General features: G+C 42.6%; 1 protein-coding gene across 2 annotated transcripts in view; it reads left to right on the top strand.

The window, feature by feature from the left end:
- The window catches only part of LOC308124001 (adhesion G protein-coupled receptor L3), a 236365-nt gene that overhangs the window by 82207 nt on the left and 130771 nt on the right, over nucleotides 1-23387 (top strand). For both annotated transcript variants that reach the window (XM_080486757.1, XM_080486756.1), the window contains exon 4: nucleotides 13895-14108. In XM_080486757.1, the coding sequence (XP_080342883.1) occupies nucleotides 13895-14108 (214 nt within the window). The remainder of the gene's footprint in view (nucleotides 1-13894; nucleotides 14109-23387) is intronic.

The raw sequence follows: 23387 nt of genomic DNA, 5'->3' as shown, positions 1-23387 counted from the left end.
TGAGCCAATAATGGAATATAATAGTGTCATTATAATCCGTCCAAAAGGCTGCATAGTATCTATCCTAAATTAATAAACATGGCAACTATGCCAGCCACTATGCTTATTTCTGATGAACAAACTACACACAAGTGGCAACAAAAGTTTATTTTCCCGACATGTGCAGTTCTATTTTAATGTCTTTTTTTAAATAAGCTTTTTACATACAGTTTCCTTGTAATTTCTTCTCTATATGACCCCGTTACATTTGTGGTACCCAACTATAGGTTTTCATAAAAAAAACAAATGTACACTCTGGGACATTTACCCAAATATTAGGACATTTGCAATTTTTTTAAATGCTACTTCAATATTGTAAAATTAGGCCAACCATGTGAATACACGATTGTCAAAATGATAATATTGTCTCAAATTTTCAAATACATAAGTGGCACCAAAAACATTTTTGGCTTTTATTACATTTAAAATGGCCAAAATGTTTCTGTCATTGACCATTATTACATTTTTTCGCGACACACCTTCAATTAAAAGCACTCACTGAAGCATAACAGGTCCATGGAGTCGAGCCTCGTCTGAAATAATTACTGTGTCGCCTTTTGCGAATACGCACAAGCCACAAATGACGTAACCAACGGGACACCAAATTTAAAGTACCCAAAGTTTTGGAGTCTGAAGAACTTGCAGTTGTTGGCAGCAGTGCAGCATCTAAATTATCTCTCTGGCCTCAGTTTCCCAGTAACGGGTTTACCAAATAAATTACTTGTTATTTGAGGTGCCAGCCTTTGTCAATGCGAAATGCTATCACACCTCACAGTTCTGCACCTGCTTCTGTGAAAACGTGTGCGGCTTGGTTTGCCAGAAATCTCACGTTCCTTGCTATTTCATGCATCCTATTGCTTGTTGTCAGATCGCAATATGCCACATGTTTCGCTTCGCGGCCAGATGACTTGATGCGTACATGTTGCTTCATACATATTCAGCGCTCATTATCTCCACACAATAACCCTGTGTCTGATACCTGCCATTTTGAATGCAGGAGGAAAGACGATCAAAGGAGATCATCATAGTCGTGTTTCTCAGATGTAGCGTAGCCACCCCGGCTAATTTCGGCGGCGACGTCTTGATTGCATACGTGCAGGATGAGATTATCGCTCACTCTGTGGGTGGTTGAGGAATGACTTTTTTCTTTTTCCGCTCACATTTAAAACAGTAGATTTTTGTAGATTCCCCCTTTACTTTTTCTTTCTTCACAAATCTACTTTTACGACAACGGCGCCCACATATTTGCTTCTTCTCAACTGCTTCCCCTTTGTGTTCAGACGCTTACAAGGGTTGCTGAAATGGCCTCGGATGGGGCTGGTAGTGTTCCACGGGATGGGCTGGCGCACCCCGCGGGGAGGACTGACTGGAGATTGAATCAGTGCTACACCCTGCCCGCATTGTTGTAACTAAGTAGGGAGGAGGTGAAACAAAGCAAGCAGGGGGGGGCCTGAATTAAAAAAAAAAAAAAAATTGCCATCCTTGAACAGTGCCGCATTGTGTATGTGTATGAGCCAGATAGCAATATCCCCCTGGAGAGAAACACCCAGTGGGTAATATATTGAAGAGGGTATAGAAACAAACACTGAGAAGCCAGTCCATGTTAAGTAGAAATCCAGTCAGTTTTTAATCTGCTGATGCCATCTAGTACATCAAATTCCATCACCTATCAGGTTCTTACGTTATATAGGGCAAATCCCCCTCCCCCAATTGCTTCCTCTCTTCATCTCGCTCTTTATCTGGGCTCACTCAAAAGCCTTTTAAAGTCTACCTTTAAGGGATTTAGTATGCATGTGTATAGCTCAAACCAGCTTTATCATCCACTGAATGTGTGGAAATTATCTTGACTCGTCGGAGCCAAGAGTGGAATGAGAAACTCGCGCCGCTGTATGTATCGCGTGTGCGCCCGATTCTCATATTTTCCAACCCCCTTTTGCATCGAGGAAGTGACTCCGCTCGCTGAAGTATTAGAACAATATCAGGTAATGTCTTAGTTAACCTGAAATCACAACAGATGCATATGCATGAAATTACATTTTAATTTTCTCATTTAAATAAGTTTTTGTTCTTCATTATGTAAGTAAACATTACAACAGCAAGCTCTAATTGGTATTAATTCATGCTTTTTGCCCTCGGATATTACACTGCAGTTGGGGGGGGGGGGGGGGGGGGGAGAGTGGGGATTGCACTCACAAGAAAGAGAATTGGCGTAGGTTTATTTCCGAGTGCGCTCCGCCACAGAAAACAAATCACCGCAGTGTAATTCAAAGTGTTGGGACCTCATATGAGGATTCTTTTGATAAAAAAAAAAAAAAAAAAGGATGCAAACGAGTTTGCACGAGGATGCTGTTGAGAGCGAGTTTCAATTTCCTGTTTTGGTCTTTAAATGGCATAAAATTAAAAATGAAAAAAAATAAAAAAAATATGAGAAAAAGCTCATTCCCGCGTCCTGTAAGTTCCAAATAAGGGCAGAATTTTTCATCCTGCCTTTGTGACAAATGTGTAAGGAAATTCCATTTTCAGATTTCATCAACAGCCAATGTGCAGCTTTATGTAAATCGTTTTACTATCTCCTTTACATCGGGCTATGACAAATTACAGCCTATTGTGTGCACTCTTGTGGCGTGGCTCATCTCGCCGTTGTAACAACTGATTGGGATCAACTCAATGATCAACAGTCGCACAATTCCCATTATGGCAAAAGCAACAACAAAAAAAAAGTTATCATTTTTTGTTGTGAGAGCAGGCGGTGTGCTAACCTGGTGGCCATTGTGTTCTGGTTGGAGTTCAGCTCCATTTGCTCTCAGCATTGCACTATTAATACAGCTATAATAAGACGGACCCCGGGATCCATTTCGACGGCGATATTGCCTCGTTTCCTCTTGAATACAAGAGCACACATTTCCTGGGTATTCTGTCTTTGGTCTGTGGTATATATTTCACTTGAAAGGACTTTGTACATTGCTGGAATTTGCCATTTCAGAAATGGCTTTGCATGAGTGGACTTACACTTGTATGTGCATATACATTGGTATGTGAGTAAGTTAATTTGTTTTCATGTAAAAACAAGTTGCATAACCTTATTGGGATGAGGAATGACTACAAAGAAACACTTCTTTGGTGTTCACTCAGCTTCTTCCAAAGGAAGGTTTCACAGACGAGGCTATTATTTGCCCACTGGTGAGTCATTTTGACGTCAGTCGCATCCGACAACCTGGTGAAGCTGATTCTACGATGACGGGCTTAGAACAGACTTCCTCTCACATTAAGTAAAGAAACATATCACACCCACTTGACTTGTACTCAGAGACAGCTTAAAGGGTGGATTTGAGCAAGTTTCGTGTTAATTCTTACCAGTGTTCACGGATATTTTACACATGTATTATATATGTCAGAAGGTGAAAGTTGTGTTTTTCTATGAATTAGTGTGGTTACTCCAAGAAATGAACCTCTGCTATACCAACCGTATCATTATTGTGTACAATGTAGTGCCTGGTGATGTTTTAGGCATCAGTCCCGCCTGATGACTTGATGAGAAACAGATCGAGCTGAGCTGGTGAGTGCGGGGATTAAGGGGAGGCAGTAATGGGATGCCAAAACTGCGGTTGGGAACCTCCCCGAGGTGCTGCCGGGCCAGACTTGATGAAACACCAGTTAAAGGGAGGTGCCCACCTCACAGGCCTGGTGAGATTCAGCACATTCTCACCTCATTTGGATGGATTTGCATTAGATGTTGTTTCACCGGAGTGGAAATTAGAGTGCCGGGGTTTGAGGAGTTTGCATGTTCTCTTTGTTGTTTGTGTGGGTCTGTCTCTCGGTTTCCCTCCAGACTCGGAACGACACGTGTTTGAGGAAAGTGTTAGGCGCACATGCGATAATGTCGGTGAGTCTTGCAAATAATGATATGATCGGTGATAAATACAAGCGCATAATTACACGATGGCAGTGTCTTGGCGCTTTGAGGTTTGCTCACCCAAATAACAGAACTTATTCTCTGGCATACATGCTCTTTTCTTTCATATTTAAAAATCCCTTGTGTACTCTGTCTTCACCCATAATTCGCTGGGATCGGCCCCAGACCCTCAAAACACTGAAATGGATGAAGTGTAATAGATGATTGATGGATGGTGTTTCTGAAATGATGCAGAACACCCAGTAATTCAAGTTTCTCCTATTTCTCTTGAATGGATTATGCCTTTGGAACTGGCAAAGAGGACAAATAAGACAACCTTTGGTCAACCTTTTTTTTCACTATTTTCACTGTATATACTAAAGAGCAAGGACAAATCCATCTCCCTCATTTGGATATTTTTTTCAGAACATAGAAACACGACAGTATCAAGTCAATAAACAGATATCATGATACATAAAATATATATATATATATGTGCATTAAGTGTGGATTTTGAAGTCATTAACCCATAAAAAAAACCCTTTAAGTCTTTTTTTTTTTTTCCCATCATGCAGCCCCATATTCATGTGTTTCTCATTTGTCTTCTCTTGTGAACCTTTATTTCCTCAGAGAACTTCACATTAGTGCCGTTGCCCCGCAGTGTGTCTCGGTTCACGTTGCTAAACTTAGCCGAGCGCTTGCCTCCAGTCTGCTGCCAGGCAGTAACGTGATGATGTGTTGTAAAAGAAGAGTCGGGGAAAAAAAAAAAAAAAAAAAAGACCTCTTCCCCATCGCACAAGACAAAAATCAGCCTGTTGTTTCTTTTCTTTGACCTCAATTACCACCGGGGCATGTGGTACTATCGGGGCATGTTGAGTCATGCCTGCTTTGAGAGCTGTGTGTGTGTGTGTGTGTGTGTGCCTCTTAGGCGTCTACGGGATAGGGATTGTGTTCACGTTAGCCTAGGAGGCACTGTACAGTAGGTGGGGGCCAAGGTGCATTAGTCTTGGCTGAGATGTTCCCCCGAGTGATGTCGGCGCGTGTGGGTGGGTTACGGAGAGGACGGAGAAGTCGGCCCGGGAGGAGGGGAGGAGGCAATGAAAGGAGAGGAAACAGCAAAACGATGTCAAACATGATGAGAGCCGAACAAAGCCCCAGCTCGCTGCCACGGCAGCTGGCCGCTCCGCAGACTCACCTCCGGCCCGGGCCGTCTGAACAAAACTGCACTTTGCTGATGGAAGGCAGTCATCACATCTCTGCTCTGTTTACACACTTGAACGGAGGGACGCAGCTAAAGAAAAAGCAACCATTTAATGAAAAGGCGACGGCTGATTTTTACTCCTGCTAACTAGACAATTAACCTTTTTCATGTTGCGCAGTTGTTCTATATCAGCAGTGGCAAATATAAAGAGACACCAAGCAAGAAAACAGAGATTTTTCTTTTCCAACACAGTTTATAAGAGTACCGACTCTACACCACACTGACACCGCAGCTGAGATATCAGTGATGCCGGTATGAAAGATAGCCTCCACAAAGTCAGGGTGCGTTTGTCAAAACATAACGTAACAGCTATAGGAGAAACGTTTTGGACATTTTACCGTGTTTTTTTTTTTTTTTTTGAAATTATCATTAAGATTGGATTTATATTGAGATTTTTGTAATTTTTTCGTAGTAGGTGTCTGTTTTTTTTTTTTTTGCAAAAATACAGACGTCTCAACATGTTTATGCTGTGTCACCACAAGGAAAAACTTTCAAGTTTAGATTTAAAGGTTATTATGGCATCGTTGATGAAATTGGGCTGCATGTGGCCCCAAACTCTAATGGGTTTGCCCCCACACTACTGTTGTACAAAATGATGGGCTTTTCTCATGATATCATACAGTGCTCGTTTCAATCAGTGAGGACTTCTTCTCCAAGCTCAATACAATACCTCACTGGATTTCCATGCCTTTATTAAGCCTATTAAGACCTGGAGCGACACACATTCAATTTCACCTTTTGACCTGGATGCAACATGACGGCATTTATGTGATGCCACGTTACGGTTTGTGACCAATGAAATTGATTGTGGGCTCCAGCAAAGGTGACTTCATGTTACATCCGTCGCTAAAAGAAACGGGACATAACTGTGAGTGGTCGAGGATTTGGGTGGAAAGTTTGCCTCAGAGTCGCCAGACTTTGAGGTAGATTGTGTTTGTACAGCAATATGGTTTTTTAGATCAGTACAAGTAGTATTTACTTATTTAAGTATTCAGAACAGTGTTCTAGATAATTGTAGGACTTTTTTTATATATATATATATATATATATATAGCAAATTTCAGTGATTGAAACTGATGTTATGCAATATTTCCCAGAATTTCAAAAGAAAGTGATATGAGCAGCATTAAACTGGCCCCAGCTGGGCACAATTCACTTGTAAGCTTAGAATGTGCTACTTTATTATGCAGTCAGTTATTGTTAAGGCCAGTGTATTTATAGAGCTCCGTTCACACATGAAGCAATGTAGATTGTAAATGACGCTTTTGCTAAGGCGATAACGCTTTCCTGCCCATTTTACTTGCCGTACTTGTGTTTGTTTAGTTTCTATCTAACAATTTTATAACAGTCCAAGTGATCTGTGTAGTTTCTTGACCAAATTGAAACTAAAGCCGTTTTGTCTTGTGCTTCATGTTGTAATTTGAACACCAAAGTGTTTTGTTTTTTTTTAACATGAGACCTTGACGAGCGGACTCGCTTCCGATTTCCACATTCCTTTTTTTTTTTCCCTTGTCATGCCTTTGCACCTAATGAATTGAAGTAATGATTAATTAAATGAGAGTGCTCGCTGGGTGGAAAGACTCTTCACCCTTGTGTTGTGAGTTTGTGAATCAAGCCTTTATGAAGTGATGGCAGGGTTTGTCCTGCGCGCGCGCGCGCGCGTGTGTGTGTGTGTGTGTGTGTGTGTGTGTGTGTGTGTGTGTGTGTGTGTGTGTGTGTGTGTGTGTGTGTGTGTGTGTGTGTGTGTGTGTGTGTGTGTGTGTGTGTGTGTGTGTGTGTGTGTGTGTGTGTGTGTGTGTGTGTGTGTGTGTGTGTGTGTGCAAACATGAGGTTTCTGTCGACTGGAAGTATTTTACAGTGGGGGGAAAACGAAGCTGCTGTGCTCGGCAGATTTCCCTCCACCCAGTGACCAGTTTATTAACGTTCACAGTTATTAACTTTAACTATGTCGATATGTCGTTACAGTGATGACGAAAAAAAAAAAAAAAAAAAAAAAGAGGCAATACTCTGCGTCTTGGCAATGAGTACTATCTTATAGATTTCTTCAGGGGAAGTTGGGTTCCAAATAAAAAAACAAGAGACATTCACCATGTGAAGAGGCTGAGCCAGTAAGTTGCAGTGGTTTATTGCGAGTGCTCTGTCCGAATACCTCAGAGCTAATTTGTTAATGCCGAAGAGCTGATTTCCCTCTAGGCATCATGGGCAGTTTGACGGACGGTTTGAAACTCACGTTTGCACGTTACTGGCTTGCAAAAAAAAACAAAAAAACAAAAAACCCACACCATCAGTCTCTGCTGGAAATTGCAAGTACGTGGTGGGTTGCCAATTAATGGTTTCAAATGCGTGTCAGCGGATGCAAGCGCGAGCAAAACAAATGGCTCGTTCATTGGACGTGTTGAATGGATATCTGGGCGCTGTCACAATGAGTAATGCTAATTACGCTTAGCAGCATCATTGGTCAAAGTGTCAGAAGGCATCAAGTCGATGTGAGAAGTTTGTCATGATCGCTCCTGTGCTTTGCTAATGAATTTATCAGTACGGAGGTGTTTCCTCTGGTCTGCCTCGGAAACGTTTCAATAAGCGTGGCTCACTTTCATGTTGGAACTTCACGCTGGAACTTATCTGGGGAAGTTTTCAGGCCACGTCAGTAATGCAGCACATTCGAACTGGCATATGAAAAGACACTCCTATATATATATATATATATATATATATATATATATATATATATATTTTAGAACAACTTAATGTAAGACTAGTTGAAACTGTAAAAGAGGTGTACTTGTCATAAGCTTTGTCATCAAAGAAGTCAATCCCCAAAGCTGTAAACGATACTGTCTTTTCATTTTAAGATTATTAAGATGTATGAAGAACTCTTAAAAAAGGGATTACCGCTTACTAATCCTCCATTAAACCAATGGGAAGCTTTATCACTTCCCCAACTGGATCTGCCGTGACCTCCCTGTCTTTACTGACCAGTGCCAGTAAACAAAATGAAAATCCACTTGTTCCTATTTATTGTTCCGCTCGGTCCTCGCGTGCCGTTCCTGGCTTCATTATGCTAATGCTACCTGGATGAGATAAACCGAGATGCGGGGGTGAAGCCACAGACGTTCAACCTGTCAGCCTATCCTCCCCTCTGCCAATCACGGGTGCCCCCGTGATGTTGCCAGATGTACTTTGCGGTGATTGACGGAGTGGGAAAGGGCCGAGCCACAGGAGCTGACTTCCCCAGGAAGGCTTGGGTTTTTAAATTTAGAGAGACGGTGGCCAGGGTTTCGTTATCGGTGCGTCTCTGGGTCACTAACTTGACCTGGTACCAGTGTTTAGGCTTCGTCTTTTTCTTTTTTTTACACATGTAACACACATTGCTGTCTTGACGCTGTTTGCTTAAATGCTCGATCTGCCAAGCTCCTTGCCAGTTTAAGTTCCTGGATCATTTTTTGCTCTCCGTTGTAAAATGCCTTTGAGATTCCGGCTGCCTTGGGCCATATGTACACATAATTTATGTGGGGGAACAATTTGCCTGAACTGTTTCTCACTTCAAGATAAATAATCCCTCCCTGCATTATTGAAAATGCGATACTTTTTTTTTTTCCTTTTCTTATTGCCCCCCAAGTCACAGTCCACTAAGATTCCTCTCTCCTGTTGCAAGGCAATCCTGCATGTGACTTCTTGTACAGCCCCCCCCCCCCCCCCCCCCCCCAACCCTACCCTACCCGCTGTAAACCAGAAAGACATCATTTGTTGCAAAATGAGAAGTTGCTGTGACATGCTCCCATTGGTCTAATCAAATGACAGGATCCAGATTCATGCGCTAATTAATCACCGACTCCGGGGGCCGGGACCCATCCAGCGATTCTCGATGGGAAAACGAGACATTTGATCTGTCGAATCAGCTCTCTCGTCATCCCATCCGCCCTCTTCTATCTCTCTAGCATTAATTCAAATAAGTCGGTGCCTTTTAACTAGATGTCCTTTCCTCACAGACACTCACCCAGTGTTCACTTCCTGATATCTGCGGGGGGGAAATTCAGCTTCACATTGAGCATAAAACATTATATTGTCAAATATTAACAGCCCGGATCGTATTTGGCCCTTTGCCAGACTCTGCCTAATTGCAGAGAGAATGATTATTGGGAAATTATCTGTTGTGTCTGAGCTCACCCACTTCAGCTGCTGCCTGGAAATCGTCGTAAACCGCGCCACTCTCGTCGGGAGCCGCCGCGCATCCTAAACATCTGTTTATCCCAGAGACGGCGGCTCGCTTAGTTGGATTTGTTGTAAATTTGTGTGGTCGGTCGACCTTAACTGCATCTCCAGGACATGTTTTTCCTGGGAGATGAAATGAAAAACACAAGCCCCCCTAAAGGCCTTTGCTTTGTTAGTAGTGATGACTTTTAAATGTCATTGTTCCTCTTTTTTTTTTTTTTTTTTTTAGCTTTAATACCTGCAGGTTCAGGGAAGGTAATGGGGTCCCGGCTTCTATGTCAATGACCCAAGAATATGCTTTTTAAAAGTACATTTTTTTCCTTCTTTTGCTGCTCACTGTCACCACCGTCGCACCCACAAGCAGAACTCCAAAGCTTTTCCCCCCCCTCAGAGTGATTTTTAAAAGCTCTGCGGGGGTGCGACATTTTCCAAATGACCATTTTTCTCTCTGACCTTTCCGCTGCCCTTTCTGGTGAGTAATTGCGTTTTCTGAAAAAATTCATTTGTGAGTTATGTCATCTGCAAGCGTCATGATTAAAAACACTGCTCTGCCACGCAAAATTAATGGAAGAACCCGGCGCGGCCACTACAGCTCGCTCTTCCCCAAACAACTACTTCTTTATTTTATTAAATTATTTTTTTTTTTCATATTCAGCAGTGCACTTGTCAAAGGAATTATCCAGGGAGGATCTGCAGTGGAAAAAAAAAAAAAAAAAAAGCGATACATGCTGCATATAAATAGGCCTGTGAAGTAGCTGGAGAGGGGAGAAAGCAATATGAAGTGAATAGGACATGGGAACTTGGGGAAAAAAAAAAAAAAAAAAAGGGCAGACTTTCAATAAGAGTATTTCGATTTTCAATAGGTCTGACAATGATGTGCGCGCAGGTAGATGGCCGTTACGCGCGAGCGGGGGCGGGACGCTTTTTACCCGGGCACCTGGAGGAATATGAGCTCCATCAATCAGCGCCTCCGGGCACAAATGTAATTACACAAGAGTTGTTGACTAGCCGGGTAATCCGAGACATCACTGGCATGCTTTGGCTTGCTTACATTAGGGGATTGCCGGTGCCCGTGTCAGCGGCGTCGCGTCCGCCGCGCTCTGATGTTTTTTTAATGTTTCTTCTGGGGATGCTGGCACCGACCAAGCCCTTTGGCGAGATAGCATTACAAGGTTTCTGAGGTTTCATGGCGTAACATACAAATCAGCTTATCAGGAGTAACGATACAAGCTTTTCCAATCATTTAATTGAGCTTTTTGCTGATTTTTTTTTTTTTTTCTTTCTTCTTCCACAAATCAGATGACAACTCACCAAAAAAAAAGAAAAAAAATCTGCATAAAAGCCTTAGGATCAATATGCAATTGGTCTTTGCAATTGAAGTAAATTGCACTTTTGTCTTTCATCTGAAAACTACCTGCCTCCATCAGCCTATGCCATCTTCTTTTTTTTCCCCCCCCAACGCTATTGTCATTTCCAACAAAGTTTGGTGTGATCCACAGCAGCACTTTCCAGGAGGCGGACTAAATCTCCCATTAAGAGAAAGATAATTGATGGCTTTCATCACCACACCGAGTATAATTATTCCAATCTGTGATGTTTCAATGGCAAGAGTGCGCGAGTGTGTTGGGGTTTGAGTGATTTATGAGACAAAAATGAATTGACACAATAATGAGAGGCTTCTTTTTTGCCGTTTCTCCTCCGTACGTGCCTTTTGTTTTGTTTTTGTTTTGCCCCCCCCCCCCCCCCCCCCACACACACACACCCTTCTCTGTTTATTTTCAGGGCCAGATGAAAAGTGGTACCTGGATGACTTTCAAATACAGAAAATGGTAGCGATTGTGTGCCCTCGTAAAAATGACCAACCTATTCCGCCAAAGCTTGCGGGGAGTTAAAGCGCTGGTGGAAGCCTTTATGCAGATGTTTGGATTATTGGACATGACGCATCACGGAGGCATCCGATGCGTCCACCTTGATTCTGCGGTGACCTTCACAAATACAGTCATAAAAAAACATCTCCAGCAACAAGAACAAAGGGTTTGTGTAACAGATGGCATGACCCTCCCCCAGCCCGCCCCACCCCGCCACGCCGCGCAGGGCCTTGATCTCGACATCACTGAGTCAGTCCAGGATTACACAAAGAGTCAGCTTGACGTTATTGCGCGGGGCGGTTTTAAAGCATGCAATTAAACATGACCTGTCGGCTTAAGTTAAATAAAGCCGGAGAGCCTGGAAGAACCTGCGTGGGGAGAAGCACTGCATCTCAGCTTTGCAGAGTTACATTGTAACTGGAGAAATGACCTGAATCACGTCATTCAACAGAGCCGCTGTACAGCTAGTGGACCTGGCTGGTTTTTCCTGCCTTGGCCGAAGAGCCGCCAGTTTTGAAAACTCCCATTCCATACAAATAAGAAAAAGAAATGCCGAATTAACCCACGATCCAATCCATACGCGATGTTTTCTCAAGATAATAATAGTTGGCAAATTTGTAACCAGCTTAGTTTTGTGTTGGTCTAGTTAATGTACATTACCATCCATGAATTTCCTTTTCTGCTTTATCCAATTTAAAGAAGCAGTTGGAGGCTTTGAGTTGATCCCAGCTGATGCACACAAATACGTACACACTCCTTTTACGGATCAAATATGCAAAGCCGTTTTTAAATATAATTTCTAGTAGTTCACTCTGTTTTTTTCTAAATGTATATTGTGCATATTGATATAGTGGTGATGATAAATTCACAATATAATTTTTGCATAATTTTATGATAAATGAGACTATCGAGATGTTCCATTGTCACACTGAACTGGGACTGCGGGAACTTTTTGTTGGGATTAAAGTTGCCATGATTCCACTGGATTTTTCGGCCTAAAGTTGGCTTTTTTTTTCTTTTTTTTTAAACCATTCAAATGCATTTAGGTTTCACAAACCGGATTACTGGCGTTCAGTGTCTTGCTTTAGCTCACTTAAATCATAAGTAAATCACAAGCTTTTGATGGTGGCAGACGGTATTGTATGCAGCAATCCATAACCCAATGGAACAATCTCATTAGCTTTTTGTGGCGGTGGGAACAAGATGTTTCTAGATTGTCCTACAAAACACATTATCCTTGCCGCACTCCGAGTGGCCTGTTCAGGAGCCTTTTTTTGGGAGCTCTCAGTGGGATGACATTCAAAATAAAGATGTTCAGATTTGCAATTTTTTTTTTTTTTATGTAATTTTGAGTTTTTCCATGGCAACACTGCACATTTTCTCTGCTAATAACAATTATTTGATCAAATTATAACTACCCCACCAAGATCAAATTGAAGGTGCTGAAATATCTTACCTGATAATATATATTTAATATTTTCTTTCTTATTGTTGCATGCAAGGGATTGATAAGAATCTTAGAGCAGGTTTATTGTTCCCAGCAATTCATCGTGATATTGATTTCTGCAGATATATCTCCTACTCTCATTCCACGTATGCGTTCACTCCCTCCGCACCTTTCTTGTTTATCCGCCCTCCCGGATAAATGTCTCCCTCACGCTGCGTCGCACGGCTCGTGAGCTCTCCTGCGTCGCCTGACGCGGTGTTTATAGAAACGTTGAGCTGCCGCAGTCCTACTCCAGTCGCTCGGGCCAGTGTTTACGCTTCGCGCTCATTTTTTATTCCCGCTGTAAACACAGAGCCTCTCCAGTCTGCCGCGCACATGCTCGCTCGTGCGCTAGTGTGAGCCTCCGCAGACGTCCGTGGGCGGGCGTGCGTGCCCCCGTGTCAAAAGAAACGGGAAGCGGCAAAACTCCGGACGGCCGCCGCTCGGGTCCCACCAGCCCCTCCGGCCATTTTGGCTCCACTGCGAAAACAACATTTAATTTTTTTTTTTTTTTTTTTTTTTTTGCCAAACCGACTCTTGGCCGTAGCTGGCGGCATCCGGCACCTATTGACCCTCAGCCTCCTGCCTGCCAGGAGCCTAACTCAAGTGCATCGTATCACCTCAAAATACAAAGAGCACGGCAGCTCTTATGATTTATAGATTCCACTCCGGGGGGAAATTGTAACAATTTACTCGACACACACTCTGCTGTGGTTTCTTTTGTCTTCGCTTTTCTGTCTGTTTCTAATTTCTCAGCTGAATGCCCCTGTAATGAATGTTTATTTTCTCACAGCCCAAAAAAAAAAACCAAACGCCGTGTCTATTTCCTTATGTTTGATCAGTGTCAGTCTCGTACGCCTTCCCTCCACAACTCTCGGCCTCTTGGAAAGCCCCCGTGGAATTGCTCGTCCTCCTACTCCAAACTCCCAGCTGTCCCGTCCGCCCACACTCGGGAGGCAAGGGTGGACAACCTTTTCTCCTATGACTCGGTGTCAGGCCTTTTGATTGCAGGTCCTACCATCTGAATATCGAGTTTTTGCATTTCAGTCGTAGCGAACCCGAACTCCCGGGATGGAGCTTCTTTCACTCTATTTCCAAACGTAAACACTTAACGCCGTTTGAATTTCTCTTTTCAGCCTTCAGTCGAGCACCGATCCCCATGGCGGTGGTGAGGAGGGAGCTGTCGTGCGAGAGCTACCCCATCGAGCTGCGCTGCCCGGGCACAGACGTCATCATGATTGAGAGCGCCAACTACGGCCGCACCGACGACAAAATCTGCGACGCCGACCCGGCGCAGATGGAGAACACGCGGTGTTACCTTCCAGATGCATACAAGATCATGTCTCAAAGGTAAGGACGCACAAGATTCATTAGTTATTTTTGACACACTTGTGCACATTATGATAAATGGCTTCACACCGTGAATATAATTGGATATGTTGAGAATGGTTGGCGGTGAGCTGAAACAAGGAGAAGTATTTTGCCTCAATATTAGAAAGTACTTTATTAAGTTTGCTTTATTTAGTACAATCTAATATGAACTAGACTGCGTTGCCCTGAGATACAGTCCTGCGACTTTGGACACCCTGTAAACCCCTGTAAGCTTGTTGAAAACATTAAAAATATTTTAGCTCCATGACTCTGAACATACCTGACACAAAAGGTAAAGACAGGTTGATATATCATAACCAAATACCTCCTCCCCAGTGAAAATCTATACCGGCGTCTTCAAAAATGTTTCAGAGAAACAATCAATGTGAATGAGGAAACAAACGTATCTTCTACTTAAAGATAACAATAATTAGTTGTATTAACTTATTTTACCATTTTATCTATGTCACATTCAGCACTACAAAGAAGACAGTGTAATATTTACTCATTTTAAGTTTCCATTCATAATAATCACTAATTATAGTCACATTGTATATTATTTTGTGCTTCCATTCTGGATAGTAGAATAGAATTGTCTCCTGTTATGAATATGTACGCACACACAGACACTCTTGGGCAAAATTAGTTTTATGCTGTTAAGTAATTAACTCAAGAGGTTGTGTGCTTAACTGGAATAAAGTCTCAAAAACATAATCAGCAAATCCTCACTTGATGAGAGATAGTTTAATTCACATCTGAGTTTTGTCGAAAATGAATTATTTCTCACGCCTCTCTTCAAGATGTGTTATTGATCGTGCTCGCTTCACAGCGTACGGAAATGTTTAAATTCTAAGCTACTGTGCAGACGGCATCGCGGTATGTTTTATTGTGAGGTGAGCCTTGAACTGGCTCATGAGACTTAAAAAGAAGAAAGAATTAACACAGAAAGCCTGACTCAGGGTTGCTGTATTATGCAGTAACACATCTTTGTTTGGGGAAAAAAATTGTCTGACGAATTCCAGTGAGAGGCAAACCACTTCAAATGTAACCCTCGCCATACCTGACTGCTAATCTATTGCGGTCGTAAATATTGTGCCGACTCGAATCAATGTTCATTAGGAATAACGTGACGACATTATCAGCCATTTGTCAAAATAAGAATACGCTTGATGAGCCTTGCTGCTGGATGTGCGCCTTGTTTTCAGAGTTATGACCCTGTTGTGCAGGAACCGGGGACGTGCACACCGATTTGTCATCGCGGACAGGGAGTAGTCTTACTGTGCTTTGGTTTTTGCAGCGTAATTGATTGCTAGCATTAAAGTAATATATATATATACACACGTTTTGGGGTTTTAAGCAAGTAGTCCCGAATTTGGGAAAATGTAGCGCTCAAGGCAAGAATGGTGTGGGTATACATGTCGTCCATCTTTGCTATTTGTTGACTTATAGCAGCACTTAAAGCCATCCAGGATGTAAGCATGGTTACTTTTGCCTTTGAGGTCAGAACACCCTGGAGCACTCAGAAGGGATGGACTTTATCTAAATTGCTGCTTCGCATTGACTTTCTCTACCTCACTTTATTTCCAAAGCAGAACATACTGTATGTCCACTTCTTTTTTTTTATTAATTTTTTTTTATTTTCCTCAGCTGTAGTTTCACTTTGGACATGCCACTTTTAGAATCCTAATTGACTTTATCAAACAATTGCTCTCTGCTTTTTAGTTTGGTACCACGGAGTTTAGATAATCAGCTGTGTGAAAAGCAGCTGATGGTGGAAAAAAAAAAAAAAAAAAAAGGAGGTAGTTAGAAACATGTTGTCGGATAATTGATGCACCCTGTAGCTCCCTTGTTCTCCCAGCCACCCACTCAGACTGAACAATCCCTGCAGGAATGAATCAACGGGTCCTGCTACTGTCAAGAACACAAAACTAACATAAAGTACTGGGGAGAAGTGCGTCTTCTTAGCATCTCGTTGCTACTGGGGGCGTTTCAATGATGCTCAAAGGTAACTACAACCTGGTTCAGAGCCAGGGTACTTTGTCTTAGGGGAGGGAGTTGCTAAGTGGATGAAAGGTGTAGGCGGTGTGAATGGAGAACGGGCTGGGGGGAGGGCCGGAGGGCGTCGGAGAAGGGGGGCTCGGGTGAGAGGACTCGGCGATATTTGCGGCTGCGGCGACACAGCTACACATTAGCATGCAGAGGTTAGCGCAACAAATGAACGCCACCCCCGACCATTTCATTGTGGAGCTGTCAGAGCCGTTGCTAGGCACCTGCGGCTAAGCTCATTAAGGTTGAAAAGAAAACGAGAACAAAACAGAAACAAGCAATTTGTGCAGCGAAAGTATTTTCGGTCGAAGATAAGTCATAGGCTAAAAACAGGTCATCGTGAGACAAATTGATATATCTGGTGTTTGGAGGATTTCAGTGGAAAGGATTTTAGACAATGACACAAAAAACACTTAAAAAAATGTACAATTATAACTGGCTTTTATCACATACATGGTCTTCCAGCCAACATATTATCTTTCATAAGTTATCATTCCAAGACCAGCGCTGCCACGCATCTCTTACTTTATGTCTCCTTTCTTCTTCGTCATCCGTTATATTTGCACACAGACTACAACCCAATCACTGGAAACAATCAAAGCTGTGTAATAGTGTAATGGAGACATTCACATGGTTATTTTCCCATTAATTGTGATTTCCATGAGCTGTTTGATTACTGGGCTAATGTCCCAAAGAACGTGTTGCAGACAACAGAAACGAGAGCGAGTTAGAAATTGGCTGAATTCTTTGAAGTGCTTTGTTCTTTGCGTTAATAAATTCACGCAGAAAAAGCACTCCTCTGTCGGTTTTTAGATTTTTTAAGGAAATATAGATGATAGATAGATACATGTACATTACAACTGAGCATTAAGCGTCTCGTTACTTAGCGGTGGATCTGTATTTTCCACCAACGCTGATAGTATCGGTACAGTAGATCAGTCAGGCTCTAACAGACAATCACAGCTTTTTTTTCTCCAGCAGATTTTTATCTTGCGCTCTAAATGCAGCAGTTGTGGCGGTGGTTCAAAATCACAGCACTCAAAGCCACATTTTCCGTCTGAAGCGGTGACGAGACACTCTTGAAGTTTCAGCCAGACAGAGTGATGAAATCAGCAAGGCGTCTTGCAAATATAAATGACGGTTGGATCCGAACGGCACTCACTGGAGTTGTAGCCGTGGCCCTCGGGAACAGCGGGTGTCAACACTCTCACAGCAGGCCGGTGACAGGTCCAACCCCCTGAAATGACTCACTCAAAGTCGACTTCTGCTTGTTCCATCGACAAATGACCACCCACCTTCAAGGAAAACCCCCACACTGTTTACCGGTTTCCATGGTACAATTATTAGTATTAATATATTAAATTATAAATTAATAGCATATTAATTATAAGTTTTTTTTAATGCAAGTGGACTTAAAAAGTAGGCCCTGAATCATTACTCGTACAGTACAAAACACAGGTAATGGTAAACATTTATCATGAAAAATCTTTAAAAAAAAACAAAAAAAAAACTAGCGTTGCAAATTAGAAAATCATTCTAGTAAAGGAGCTTGAGGTTGTTTTGATTCTTATTTAAATTAAAGAAGTACTCCAATCGATTTGGTTTGAGGACAATGAACCATCAAAGAAAGAAAAGGGGAAAATGAGAATAAATCAAGCCCCATAGGTTTGAATTGTGCCACACATGGGAAAAATTAATCAAAACCAAACAAATGAGTTTAGATATTGAACTTTCCTAATGTGTTTCATATTCTTTTAACAGGATTGAGAAATCCATGGTTGTTGGATCATTTGAATCATGTTGCCTCACCACTAATGCCTGAAGTTGACAAAAGTAATCAACTGTACCTTTGTGCCCACATAATAATAGTTTCCCGAAGAGAAGTCGTCAGTTGTTTAGCTCACTATGTTCATCCTGACCAGGCAATTGCACACAGATTGGCAGACATTATGGCCGCCTGTCTAATGTTGTGTCGGCCCCCCTATATGCTGCCAAAACATCCCACTGAGGCATAGACTTACTGAAACTATGACAAAGTGCTGGGATTTCAGCAGATGCTTTATGTCCCAGAAGGAGGGGCCTCGATGGGGTGACATGCATGAAATAATCATTGGTTGCCTTTGACCCTGTTGCTTCTACACTGCTTCTTGTTTCTGATGGACACTGACCATTGTAAGTTGGGAAACACCCCAAAACAGCTGCGGTGTTGGAGATGCTCTGATTCCATTGTCTACGCGTCACAATTTGGCCTTTGCTTCGCTGAAATCGGTCCGCTTGCAGATATGTCCTGCTTCTTAGAGAACAAAACATTAACCGGCTGCCTGATATAATTCCTAAGAAAAAGCAAATGTGATTAATGTATATCCTAATGCAATTTTGGAAAGTATGTAATCTGTTTTAGTGTTTCACCACACAAGAGGAATGAAAACATGAATGACCAATCTCCTCTGATTATATATTTACTGCAATTCTAGTTTTATTTCAACCTAACAGGTAGTCATTTGAACATCACATCTATCTCATTAAGAAAAACCAAACATCATGCTTTTGAATGCACTGGTACTTTTCTTGGGACAACCCCTTCTTTTTCCAGTAGCCTGCGCACCACCTGCCTCTCTTTCTGGCACCAGTTAAGTCGTGGTGACTGGCAAGCATGGTAGTTAGCATTCACATTGCATCTGAAGACGAGCCACGCTGCTGCTGGCTCAGTCTCTCTGCCAGGCTTTTGTATCTATCACGGCAAACGCGCAGTCCGTGTCACCGGCTCGTGCGAGCTGTCAGTACACATTTCGGTGGCTCAATCCCTCCCTGCTCCTCCAGTCAACACGAATGCGCCATTGGTATTCATCGCTACCTGTTCCAGTGTACCCCACTTATAAATGGCTACTTGGGTAAGGTGTTTGATTCCATTACAGTCGTTTAAGTGAGAGCTGATAGCACGGTATATCTGAGTGATGGCGCGTCACTGAGCCTGCGAGTGCTGCAATGCATCTCGAAATGAAGGTTGTCTCACACCATGCTGTGACAGGATGAAATGAATGGGTTTCTTTCATTAGTAGCCCTGCGTTTGTGACTCGAGCATCGGGGCTGTGCAGAGCCTCCAGCCTCTGGATAAACCTGTCACCTGTAGGTGGTGCCGTGCTGCAAGCTGGATCGAGGCTAAAGATCCCCTATTTGAAAGACGCAGCCAATGATTAATTGAGCACAATTTGACGCCGTTTCTATACCGACTTCACAGGATTTCTTTAAAAAAAAGTATTTGGAAGAAGTGGAGGCATCTGCTGATTCCGACTCTCCCTCCCAACACATGTACAGCTCTCGTACCGCTCCTCACCACGTGAAACCGCTGGAGAGACCAGACACTTGTTCCATCAAACAACGCTGACCCTTTTCTCATCACAGCCCCAGTGTCTCTCTTCTCCCTTTTTTTTTTTTTCCTACTCCCCTTTTTCTTTCCCTAAGGCGGTGTGGCCTTCACGGCCAGTAATTACAGGCTATATCAAAGCTATATATCACCTTATATCTCAGTAGACCTCAGCAGGCACCTTAAGGGACAGTTGATAGCATTGTGGCAGGCTTGTGCATGACCCCTGAAGGAGAAAAGCAGGTCAGGATGGAGCAACTCCCTCCCTCCCCACACGTACACACCCAAACACCAGCGCGTACACGTTTTTGTCCTTATCTGTCCACCCTATCCTTTCTGTATCCTTTTTTTTTTTTTTTTGCAACATTTCATTTCTTTTTCGTCAGTCTCAGGGGGGATTCCTCCCTTTGCTGTGTCATCGCCCTCATCATTTCAAAGAACAAAGAAGAACAAAACACCTTCTTCCGTCTCCTAGCGTTTTGTGTTTTTGTGCGTGACACTAATGATGAAGGTTAATAGATATCACAGCTTGATGAGTCTCGCGGGGACGATAAAAACTAAATGAACGCAACCTGTGATTTGAACCTGCTGGCCACATGACAGTTGACATTTGACAACCTTCCTGTTAATGATGTTTCTGTGAAAAACAAATGCTCCCAGGCTATTATTTACTTCGCCACACTTAGGTAAGAATGAGTGAGACAAATGACTCCTCCTGGTAGATGGCAGCATCTGTTGACAGAGCGACTGGATTGATTGAAGGATAAGGAGTGGAAAACAGATGGGAGGATACTTTCTCCTTTGACGATGATCTTCCCCATACGTACCAGTTCTCATTATCCTTGGCTTCTGACCTCATTTCAGAGTTAAAGGATTTGATGAGATATTTGTTTGAGTAGGAGAGCGGGATTAACTGTGGGGTGTTTCGTCCATCTTCATTTAAATCCCCTCATCTTGAGTAAGATGTTGTGGGCGTATGTCCAAAGAGAACTAAACACACGCTCTTAGGTCCACGTATCCCCCAGTTACCAATAATTCCAGACACTGAGAGGAAGTCCGGAGGCTTTTTTTTCTTCATTGTGGCTATAAAGTACCAATTCAAACCAACTGCTTTTGCCTCAATTCAAGCTTCGTCAGATAATTGTGTTTTTATTCAACAAAAGATTACAGATTCAGCAAAGTGATAGTGACACATAATCAAGGGTGATTAAAAGTACCCACTTTCCCACCTCTCTCAGCATGAGGAGTGAAATTTGAAAGCCGCGAGCAAACAGTCTGCCATTGTGGTTAATCCAGAGCTGGAATCCGGACAAACAACTAAAAGCAGTAAGAAAACAAAATCAGACAGAGGTCCCTTCGACAGACACCTCCTTCAGATTATGCGCCAGACTAGTGTTTTTCTTTTAATGCAAGAGGAGCGACAGTGACAACAGAGTGTGAAGAAATTTGCGAGTACTGAAGAACAGAGGACAACATATTGCAGGGTGCATGAAATATACGGTAATAACACATATTGCCAACAAGACCCAACATATAGACGGAACACAAGATCGATATGGGGTAATTGGAGACGGACAGAGACACAGTCAACACTCTCTTTTTTCGAATGTCTCACTTTAAAAAAATGTCAAAGATAAAATCACTATTACAAATTTTAAACTCCATTAAACACAAGTCGGAACATGAACAGGCACAGCACATCATCACTATGTGCAGTAGTTGCTGCAGGCCTCGGTGAACGCTGTACTGCATATCGACGATATTACTTCGGCGAGCCACCATGGGACCTTCCAAAGCTTGCGAAAGCAGAATGGCACGGTGGAGAAATAATGAGAACAACAATTGAGGTGAAGAAAGATAATATGGAAGCGTGAAAATAGCATCCGCGCCTCGTGTCTGGCTTGGCAGTTCGGCTTCCAAAAGATCACCTTTCTCCTCACCTCCCCTGCACCCCTCCGCTTGCACCATCGAGACTCCTCGGGCCAGCTCGGAATGAAAGGGGGAAAAAAAAAAGTGCTTAATAATGACGTTGTTCTTTATTCAGTTGGTGTAGGATAATGTAATATCGCATTGCAAATGTAGGTATAGGAGACAGCCAAAAATGTTTGGAAAAGTGTTATTTTATAGGTCAGAAAAATATTAATCCGTCCAAGAGGGGGAGGATTTTTCATTTCAGAACAACTTTCAGGAATGAATTATGTTTGGAAACCAAGGTTTGACTGTGCGGGCTTCGTGATGAAAACTCAGGCCCTGTGAGAATCTATAGTCCCTTAAGGCCCGGGAGAAAAAAACTAAAACTGCACAGATCAGCAAAAAGTAACAAACGCATCATGACAACCCGAGCAGTCCACCCTCCGTAACCCTAATTAATCCTCTTTGTTCATCTGCGGTTAGGATGGACGATGCCAGCCAGTGTGTAAGGGCCAACTTTTGGTCTAGCAGTCAAGCACGGATAACTTGCAGCTCCCTCCGCTGCTTTCACGCGGCTAACGGTGCTTCCTCCGGCCGTCTGCGAATGCAGTGGAAGCCGAGGTCTCTGTGTCTGCTCAGCACTGAAACCCATTATTTCCTATTATATTACACCAACTGCACATTTTAATTGAACTTGTAAGTTGAGTCAACAAACTAGATTTTCAACACCACACTGATATTTACTGATAAACAGCCTACAAGAGGGCGTGGCAGCTCAGTGTTCCATAACTTTGTGAATTAACAGTTTGTCAGTCGTCAGGATTTATAGTTTTTTTTAGTTTTACTTTAGTTTTGTTTTGTACCTTACACACATACAGCACAGCGTTTGGAAATGGCAACCGCGCCGTCGCTCCGGAGGAAGCCTTCCAAATCTGAAACAAATAACCCCGATGATATCATCATTATTATCTCAGCTTGCGCTAACATTTTTTAAAGAGAAAGCCTGCATGACAAACTGGCGGAGTGGGGTTGGGAAGAAGCGAGCTGAAAGAGCTGATTAAAGATTCTGTCAAGTTGCATCGTGGGAAATGAAAGATCCGGTGTGTTTTGAGCTTGACCCGAACTGAAGAGCGTCCCCCAGTTATCGCACATGAAGGTGTGAAGCTGGGAAAATGGACGAGAGGAAGCACAAAAGCAAGCATATCATACGGAGTCGTGTTAAATATTTATGAATCTGCATTATAACAAATAGGCCGGTGCCGCTGACATTGGGAGTGACTGTAATGCCGAGCAGATGTGAGAATAATGCCGTCATTGCTCATGCATGACTCTTAAAGCCTCACCACTAACAGCCTGCCTTGTTTAAAGCCAAGGTTTGCATAAACATCTAACTCATAAAACAATGAGATGTCAGTTGAATTAAAAAGTGAATTTTTGTGTTGGAAGTGCAAATATCACGCAGGTGTTACTTTATATTGATAGTCCAGTTTGCCATATTGTGATGAAAAGCCTCGGTAGTACTAAGTACCAGTATTTTTTTTTTTTGTCCTGGTGAGCAAGCAATACAATTTAAAAAAAAAAAAAAAAAAAAAAAAAAAAAAAAAAAAGCTATATATTTGTTTATTCCAAATGCACATTTAGCATTCATTACCCTACAGACTTATCAAGATGTTTTAAATGCAATCTTTTCCCTCCCCAGACTTTCTCTTTTTCGTGCAGGAGTCATTGGTTTGTCTTGCTTGTGAGGCTGTTTTTCCGTGATGCAATTATATGTTGAGCACCTGACAATTACAGAACAAAAACATGACCAATGAGCACAGCGGGGGGCAACTGCCTGTTGTAACAGCTTGAACAAATAGAGAATGGTGGGAGGTTTTGCAGCCAGCGCTAATGTGCAACAGTGATATTAATAAAAGCTCTGACAGATCGAGAAGATA

This window comes from Lipophrys pholis, assembly GCF_963383615.2.
Source record: "Lipophrys pholis genome assembly, chromosome: 18".
In the NCBI taxonomy this organism is placed as follows: Eukaryota; Metazoa; Chordata; class Actinopteri; order Blenniiformes; family Blenniidae; genus Lipophrys; species Lipophrys pholis.
This window is presented reverse-complemented; position numbering and strand designations above follow the sequence as displayed.